This window comes from Solanum lycopersicum, chromosome 8 (assembly GCF_036512215.1).
Source record: "Solanum lycopersicum chromosome 8, SLM_r2.1".
Taxonomy (NCBI): Eukaryota; Viridiplantae; Streptophyta; class Magnoliopsida; order Solanales; family Solanaceae; genus Solanum; species Solanum lycopersicum.
Window position 1 is genome coordinate 8,687,784 of NC_090807.1, and position 10,061 is coordinate 8,697,844.

The 10,061-nt window shown below is 29.9% G+C and overlaps 1 protein-coding gene across 1 annotated transcript; it reads left to right on the top strand.

The window, feature by feature from the left end:
• The first annotated feature begins 7,017 nt into the window (after nucleotides 1-7,017).
• LOC101259464 (uncharacterized) lies at nucleotides 7,018-9,487 on the top strand. Its single transcript, XM_010326468.1, has 5 exons — nucleotides 7,018-7,200; nucleotides 7,336-7,592; nucleotides 7,841-8,252; nucleotides 8,397-8,936; nucleotides 9,044-9,487. Exons 1-5 carry the CDS (start codon nucleotides 7,018-7,020, stop codon nucleotides 9,485-9,487), a joined length of 1,836 nt encoding a protein of 611 aa, XP_010324770.1.
• Nucleotides 9,488-10,061: the final 574 nt, after the last annotated feature.

Genomic DNA, 10,061 nt, shown 5'->3' on the forward strand with positions numbered 1-10,061 from the left:
TTGAACTAACTAAATTTACACCCCAAATAACTTGCTAGGAATGAAATAATTTAATTAGGTAATGAAAAGACCAAAACACCCCTTTAAGACCGGTTGACTTTCCTTATCCCGACATCCTGACTTCAAATAGGCATATCTTCCTCATACGAGCTCGAAAATTAGAAAACTCGATGGCATGGGAAATATAATTCAAATAAATTTCATTTGATATCTTATAATCCACCTACATTATCTTGTACAGAAAGTTATGATCGTTTGAGGTCGACCCAACACTTACAATTAACATAACTTTACCAAATTTTAGATTTTCATTCTTCCCAAAAATGGTTCTTTCTATTTCTAGCTCTTCCAAATAGCGAGGTGTTACACTAGATTAGTTGTTCATTATTGGTAACTAGGGACATGTCTTAACAGACTTATTTCTTTCATTTTATGTACGTAGTAGAGTCTTACTTCAGACATTAGTATTAAATTAATGCATTATGTTTTGATACCTTGTTTGGACTAATTTAAGCTAGTTATTCATTGTGTATGTTTCCACTCATGTTTTAGTTTCATATGATATGCTTAGTTATGCTATGCCAAGAATTAGCATTGGATCATTTGTGGTTTCAAGTATTGTATCTCATTCTAAGGTGTAGACTCGAATTGTGACAATATTTGAACTTCGACGACCAATTTATACTTCACTAAGAGGTGTATTTGGGTGTATCAACTTATCATTATTCCTTTAATATATCAGATAATTAAATAAAATAGTGCCAAATGAATTATAAAGAATAAAATAATGCGAGTGTTAGCAACTAAAATGTAAAAAAGTAAAACAACATTTTCTTAATGGTTTTTAATCTAAAAGGAGTTTAAGACAATAAAATTAAAAAGATTATTGTACTTTTAATCATAAATAATCAATTTTTTATAAAGAAAACATAACACATAAAAATATGGTAAATATAGGGGAGGGATAAATGGGGATGCCTTACTTGTTTGGCCATAGAGTTAGAGCTCTGGCTTGTAGACATTAAAATTTTATCATATTAATTTTTATTAAATTTAAAATTAATTATATCAGTTTATCAAGTTAAAATATTGTAAATAAAGTTGGATCTATGTTTAAGTTGATTATTATGGGAAAATTATCAAAACAACAATATTTTAACATTTAATGTGGCCTCATACCAGAACTTTTAATATTTATTTAAAATGTCAATATGTTAGTTTGTTATATTGTTGAATTATGTATTTTTGTCATTTGATTAATTTAAAAAAAAACAATTAGTTCATAACAAAATGGAGAATATTAAGGAAAGTAATATTTCACATAAGGTAATTTTCAAATTTAAACCAACAAAATTATCATAATTATTAATCATAATTTTGATATAACTTTAAGTAGGCCTAGATTTTTTTTCACTACTTTTATGTTCTTTTCCTCATTTATTTTTGTGATTAAATTTTACAAAATCCCTTTTCTATTATACGTGTTTAGTTCCACAATTGACATGACTCCTTTCTCCCTTAAACCTAAAATTTCAATATTAGTTTTTAATTTTCCATTGAAAATATTCAATGTATGTCGAATTGAAGTCTATTGATTTAAGATTTTTGCTGGTAGTGAAGATAATTTGGAATGAATACTATATATATATATATATATATAATTTGTTGGCATACTAAGTGAGAATGAAATACAAAGTGAGCACAAAAATTTTATATATATATATATATATATATATATATATATATATATATAATTTGTTGGCATACTAAGTGAGAATGAAATACAAAGTGAGCACAAAAATTCTAAAACTTATTGGCATACACTTAGAACTAATACAAAATAAAAAAGAAATAAATTTCTTATTCGCATACAAAATGACACTGAGATACAAAATGAGCACAAAAATACGAAATTTATTGGCATATGGTTATAATATATACAATATATATATATATATATATATATATATATATATATATATATATATATATAAAATTGTATGAAGCCTAATTTAGAATAGCATACAAAATTCTGTAAAACTATATATCTAATACAAAATAAACATACCTATAATTTGAAATGAATCCCACTGACAAAATAAGTACAAGCTACACCTAAAAAACTCAAATTTAGTAAGATACACATGAATTTTGTAATTAATAAAAATTGCAACAAACAATAAAAACAACAAAGAATACAATTTGATAGTTTAGATATAAAATGCAACATGACATAACGTTATTTTTAATCACCCTGATCTTCAACAATTTTATCAATTTTCAAATATTGACATTCAAAAATGAAACTTCTTCACCTGATACATGTTTCAGATCCAATTCAATACTCATGACGGATTTATCCTAATATTGACACTTCAAAAATGACACTTTTTCACCTGATACTTCTTCCAAATTTAGATCCAACATACAAAACATATAAAATAAAAACCATATAAAATATTTTTGTATTTCAATACTTTGACAAAGATCGAAAATCTTTTGAATGATTTCTAAGATTCTCATAAAAATAGAGGATTTTGATTTTAGAAAAAGACAAGATTTAAGTTACTTGAGAATATGGAATAATGAAAGAAATCTTTAAAGAAAAAAGAGAAATGATAGAATTTAGATAAAAATATTTAGAGAATGAAAAGTGAATAATGAAGTATTATTTTTAATCAAAAAGTGAGCCTAATTTGAGAAATGAAAGGAAGTAAATTAATTATATTATGATACATTTTATTTGTTAAAATATTATCATTATGACATTTTAAATAAATATTTTAAAATATTATTATTTTGACTAAATATATTAATAATTATGACTTAATTGCTAATTTTTCTAAAAGTTGAATGACTTAAATAAAGTCCAATTGCATTTGGACTATTCTATTAAATTGACATGATGAGCCTAACTCATACTTTCAAGCCCAAGGTTTACTAAAATTAATTTGAGACCAAAATACGCCCAACCTCATGCTCTTCATATATGATAACTTCTTTGTCTGCAAAAGTTACTTTACTTCATGGGTATGTTTGCCAAAATTGTAGATGAGACATGAAGTGCATGTGAATACTTTATTTTTTTTATTTATCTTTTTCACAAACTTTCTTAAGAATTATTTTTTACAACTTGTCTTTCAAATATTACTTCAAAATCAAACGTTGAACAACTAAAAAGGTCCAACTCTTTTTTTTTTTTGGGGGGTGGGGGTGGGGGGATGAGTTTCATGCATCATTTTTTCGTTGATCGATGTTCAAATACTAAAGTGATGTTATAACTCTGTAAGATCATTTTATGTGCAGGTTTAATCATTATAATGTATACTTGGTAAGAATGCAAAATAAATCTTCGTCTTATGCATATAAGGGTGTGTTTGGAATGAAGGAAAATGTTTCACAGAAAATATTTCTCAATTTTTTCATGTTCAGTTGGCTTAAATTTTTTGGAAAATGTTTTACAAATCAACTTATTTTTTCCTTAAGTTTTAATTCGGAAATCTATATTTTTATAAGTTTTTTGACTTTTTGAGAGTTGCCACTTAATTTTTAAAAAAACTTAATTTTCAAAAGACTTAAACAGAAAATCGATTAGAAAACTTTAAAGGGGGTTCGGGGATTCATATTTATATTTTAGGAAGGCTTTTACGGCACCTAAAATATTCGCTAACTCGCGATTATCCGACAATGTCACGACCCAAACCGGGTTGCGACTGGCACCCACACTTACCCTCCTATGTGAGCGAACCAACCAATCTAAACCTTAACATTTCAATGTAATAACAACAGAAAGTAATGCGGAAGACTTAAACTCATTAATAAAACCAATTCAATAACTATCAATATTCAACATCTATTATTCCCAAAACCTGGAAGTCATCATCACAAGAACATCTACGATCAAATGACTAAACTAAGAGTATTCTAAAAGCTAAAAATACATAAGAAGCTAGTCCATGCCGGAAGTTCAAGGCATCAAGACTTGAAGAAGAAGATCCAGTCCAAGCTAGAAGCATTAGCTCACCCTGAATTTCCGATGTAGTAAGACTGGCTTGAATTACTGTTGAGTTGAAGACGATGGCACGTTTGCTGCACTCCACAAATAAACAAGAAGAAAACATAAAAGTAGGGGTCAGTACAAAACACGGGTACTGAGTAGATATCATCGGCCAACTCAAAATAGAAACCAATATATACCGAGTAATATCATAAAATCAACTATGATACTCAACATGTAGCAACAACAAATACTATATCATTAACAATTACCGTCAAGTTCACACATGAGGACTCAAGCCTCGCTACCATACTCATTTGGGAATCATGTTCATTAGATTGAGTATATTAACATCTTTCAAGATTCATTATCTTTATTTCTCTTGTGTCGGTACGTGACACTCCGCTCCCTCAATATTCATTAATCCTCTTGTGTCGGTACGTGACACTCCGATCCCCTAAATCTATGTGTCGGTTCGTGACACCTGATCCCCTAATGCTACGTGTCGGTTCGTGACACCCGATCCCCTAATTCTACGTGTCGGTTCGTGACACCCGATCCCCTAATACTACGTGTCGGTTCGTGACACCCGATCCCCTAATTCTACATGTCGATTCGTGACACCCGATCCCCTAATTCTACGTGTCGATTCGTGACACCCGATCCCCTAATTCTACGTGTCGATTCGTGACACCCGATCCCCTAATCTCCTGCCATCAATTCATCAAGCCTTCTTTCTTACCAAGGCATCATCAATCCCATTATTTTAGTTCATCACGCCTTCTTTTATACCAAGGCCTCATTATTAACAAGGAGATTAAGATTTTGCAAGATTTGGGATTCAATAACTTCATCATGCTTATATAATCACAATCATATAATTACATTCATGCAAGCATACAATTAAGCACATAGCAGGGTTTACAATATTATCAATACATATCATTCTCTATTAAGAGTTTACTACGAATATCGTAAGAGAAACCATAACCTACCTTCACCGAAGAGTTGAATCAAGCAAGAATTTTTTCAAAGCTTTGTTTCTCCCTTCTCGTTCGATTCTCTTTCTCTCTCTTGTTCTTTCTATTTTCTTTATTCAAACCCTCTTTCTTTTACCCTAATTAGTATATAATTAAGAATAAAAGATGGCAATAATACCCCACTAATTAACTTAGGGTTACCTCTTTTAACCCCTCACGAATTTGAGTTATTAATATAAACCCACGAACTTTATAATTAAGGCAAGAATAGTCAAAAACGTCCCTTAAAACTTAACTAGAAATCCGACTCTGCCTGGGATTTGCGCAACCTGTGACGGGCCGTCGTGCCTGCGACGGTCCGTCCTGCAGGTCGTCGCAGAGTTCAGAGACCCAAATTTCCACCAAGGGTGTGTGACGGTCCGTCACACCTGTGACGGTCCGTCCTACCATTCGGTCACAAAGTTCAGAGAGTCGATTTTTAGTACCCAATTTTAGATTTTCTAAGTGTTTTGAAACGAGATCCCGCGACGGTCCATCGTGCCCATGACGTTCCGTCGTGGGGTCCGTCGCTTCTGCCAGTTTTTCCAGAATGGAAGTCTGTTGCTCAAAACGACTAAACGGGTCGTTACAGACAACTAACAAATTTGGCTAAAATGTGTAACTTAATATTTGAGATAAAATTTATATAGAGTTTATTTGAAAGATGAGGTATTTTATTTACTATCTAAGTGAACTATTTAATTTTCCAAATTTTTATTTATTTTTAATCCATTTAGACTTGATTGATTTGATTTAATCAAAACAAACGGCGCCTTGCGGGTATTTGATATATATTTTAAAATCTTAAAACTAATGACAATTAACAAAATAAGTAAGATAAGTCAAGAGAGAGAGAGTTGGGTCCAAATCCTGTCTCTGTCAGCCAGCCTGGACTGGTATTTGGACCCTTTTTTGTTTTGGGGCCTTAGATCCATTTTACCTATCATAAAATTCTAGGGGATAAATTTCATATATGGCAAACTTATTTGATTAAATAAGATTATATGGGTATAGTTTACATAATTACACTATATGGGTATAGTTTAGTTATTTTAGGTATCTTTAATTTTGTATATAAAGGTTTTTATTTTTTTAAGTTATACAATTCTATTTTAAAAAGTGATTTGTAACTGAAGCGTTAAATATTGTTACAATAAATTAAGATAATGTCACAATTTTAGGGAAACGTCCCCTTTTTTAAGCAAAACGTTCAAATTCAAAAAAAAAATTCATACAGTAATCGAAACGAAAATATTTTTTTTTGCTCTTTGTGAAACTGAAGTTCAGCAATTTTTGCAATCGAATACAGGTAAGTTTTTTTTCGACGAAATTTCTTGTTTATTATTGCAATAACTATACAATGTTAAATTGGATTTAGAAATTGAGATTTGTTTTCTTTCGTTATTGTGATGTGGTTTTCTTTTTTTAAAAAAATCAAAATATGATTTTGTTAAGCTGAATTTGTGTTCATTCGTTAGTGTGATGTGTTTTTTTTTTAAAAAAAAGTCAAAATATGATTTTGTTAAGCTGAATTTTCGTAATATACAATTATATATTGTTCATGTAATTGTATATGTCATTCGCATAATTTGTATATTTTGTAATCGAAAAGATATATCAATGGTCAAATTGTATATTTGTGTTCATTCTTTAGTGTGATGTTTTTTTTAAAAAAAAATTCAAAATATGATTTTGTTAAGCTGAATCTTCGTAATATACAATTATATATTGTTCATGTAATTGTATATGTTATTCACATAATTTGTATATTTCGTAATCGAAAAGATATAAGTGGTCATAATTGTATATATTCAAAAAACATGTGTTTTTTTTTGGATAGATTTATATACTGTTGTAGATGTAGTGTTTGTATATTAAAAAGAATAATAGTATATAATTTCTATAATTTGATTGTATAAATATTGTTGTATTAATTGTATGTATGATCTATTTGAATTATTTGAAATATATATATATGTTCTTGTCATAAATGTACAGATAATGGGCTCATTAGCTATCTTGGTTATGCATTCTGGAAAATGGGACGATACAAATAGTTACGTTGATTATACTATAGAGGGAGTAGTTTTTAAGGAACAGTCAACGTTTCTTGATTTTTATACTACTATTGCCAAACAGATTGGTGTTAATATAAATAATAAGACTTTGAAGATTGAGTACAAGGTTGAATAAAGCAATAAACGAATGGTCATACAAAATGACATGGGTGTCAGAGTGTACGTAATGCTAAAAAAGGCCAACACTGATTTTAACAAATTTCCTATTTGTATAACTATTTTGGATTCATGTGATAGACAGATTTCTCAGTGTAAAGAGTTGGGGGTGTTGGCAACTGTTGGAGAAAATAATTGTCATGATATGATTGTTGTTGAACCGGAGGATACAAATGTTGCGTTTGTATCGATTGATACAACTTGGGTGATTTCAGACGAATCTAATAAGCATGTTGAGGTTGATCAAGTATACAAGGACAAATCAATTTTGAAAGCAGTCATGGAAAGATATGCGATTAAAGAGAGATTTAAGTATAAAACTACTCGGTCAAACTCAATAAGGTACTGTGACTTTAAAAATAATTACTTTTAAACTGTATAAATGTTTGTATCGCCTATTGTAAACTAAATTTGTATACTATATTAAAAATCAAATGCAGTTACACTGTGGAATGTTATTCTAAAGGATGTGAATGGTTAATGAAGGCCTCTAATATCAACAAATCTTGAATGTTCAAAATTCGAGCATTCAACCGAAAGCATATATGTCCTTTAAAAGATAGAGTTTATTCGCAAAGACATGTAACTAGCAATTTAACAGGAGGGATTGTGAAACCTAAATTTGTAGATCATAAACGTAAATATACACCAGCTGATATAAGAAAAGATGTTAAGATTGATCTAGGAGTTGATGTTAACTATATGTTGGTTTGGAGGGCCAGGGAGAAAGCATTGAAAGCTTTGAGGGGTACACCAGCTGCATCATATGCAAAGTTACCTGCGTATTTGTATATGATGGATATCACTTACCTGGGGTCTCATATACATATGAAAAAGAGTACGAATAATGAGTTCTTGTATCTATTTGTTGCATTGAATACATTTATCCAAGGATTCAATCATTGTAGACCAGTAGTCGTGGTGGATGGTAGTCATCTGAGAGGTCCATATAATGGGACATTTGTTGCAGCAAGCACGACAGATGGCGCAGGTATTATATATGTAATAATGTATATGTATATACTTGAATATGTTGTATATGTACATTTAATATATGATTTTGATATTATTTTAGAACATATATTTGCACTTGCGTATGGTATTATTGATTCAGAAAATGATGCTGCGTGGACTTGGTTTTTTTAGCAACTTAAAGAAGCATACGGTGAGAGGAGTAACATGTGTGTTGTGTCTGATAGAAATGAGAGCATTATAAAGGCTGTTACAAATGTATACAGTAATGTCCCACACTATGCTTGTATGTGGCATTTATGGAATAATGTTCAGAAAAAATTTAGAAAATCTCATCAGAAGTTACCTGGTGTATTCTATACAATGGCAAAAACTTGCACAAAGAATGAATTTGATATGTTAATAGATACTGTAGAAAAAGAAGATATAAGAGTGAAAGAGTATTTGGATTTTGCTGGATATGAAAAATGGGCTCTTTGTTATGCACAAGTACATAGAGGATGGCACATGACATCAAATATTGCTGAGAGTATAAATGCAGCACTTGTTTCAGCGAGAGAACTGCCTATTTTTGAATTTCTCGAAGAGGTAAGGCTATTATTTGGAAGGTGGAATCATGACTACAAGAAGGAAGCAACCTGCACATTCACATCATTGATTGGAAAATACCATGACATACTATTAGACAATGAAGCGTTGAGCACAAGAATGACGGTAATATTTAAGAATAAGTATATATTTAGGAGTGTTGAACAAATTTAATAGTATATTTTATATAAGTATGAACATCATTTCATTTAATTGTATTTATAAATGAGCAGGTTGTACCGTCAACGGAATATGTGCACAATGTTAATGATGATGGGAGATATTTTGTAGTCTGTCTAAAAGAAAAAACTTGCACATGTGGAAGATTTCAGTACGAAGAAATACCTTGTGAACATGCTTGGGCGGTATTGAAATGGAAGAGTCTACCACCAGATGAATATTGCTCAGATTTATACAAACCAATGACAATGTTGAAGACATATAATATGCTTATACATCCTTTGCCGGATGTAAAAGCGTGGTTGATTCCGGATAGCGTTATTGCTGATGACGTATTACCTCCAAAATTTAAACGACCTCCTGGCAGGCCAAAGGGTAAGCCTAGGAAAAAAACAGCAAGAGAGTTATCGAGGATTAAGGGGAAAAATACATGTAGCACATGTGGAATGCCAGGTCACAATAGGCGTTCGTGTAGAAATAAGCCAAAAGATGTTTAAGGCTTATTGTTTTTTCCTAATTAAATTTGAATTGAAACTATATGCATTATGAATTAATTGAAATCTTTGTTTTGTATACATATTACTTAAACTACGTCTTAATTTGGTTATGTGTTGTACATTAATGTGTGTGTTGTATGACATACAAAAGTAAATAGTATACTCATTAATTTTTAGCATATACTATATACAATAATTAATTTGAACAACATATATAGTTGTTATACAAATGCGTAAATTAAATTTGTATATATATATACGCAACATGATAAAATATTCAACACTAAACAAGTAGAGATTATAAAAATAAAACTCTTTTATCTTATATACAAATAAAACATGAACAACATATATTGATATGCATATACAATTAATAAAAACATTGAATAAGTGCTAGTATATTCATATATACAATTTAAAACATGAACAATATATATCTTTTGTTATACAAATTCGTAAATGCAATTTGTACATGTATATATTTATTCAATAAGATTATATATGTATATTTATTGCAATCTAATTGTATGTGCATATACAATAAAATACATAGTATACGTGCTAGTGTATACTA

What these genes read in the sequence shown, in the direction of transcription:
- LOC101259464 (XM_010326468.1), top strand. Translation starts at nt 7,018, where the DNA reads ATGGGCTCATTAGCTATCTTGGTTATGCATTCTGGAAAATGGGACGAT. An exon ending in CTTTGAAGATTGAGTACAAG is followed by an intron (nt 7,201 to 7,335) that starts GTTGAATAAAGC and finishes TGTGATAGACAG; the next exon opens with ATTTCTCAGTGTAAAGAGTT. An exon ending in CGTTGAGCACAAGAATGACG is followed by an intron (nt 8,937 to 9,043) that starts GTAATATTTAAG and finishes ATAAATGAGCAG; the next exon opens with GTTGTACCGTCAACGGAATA.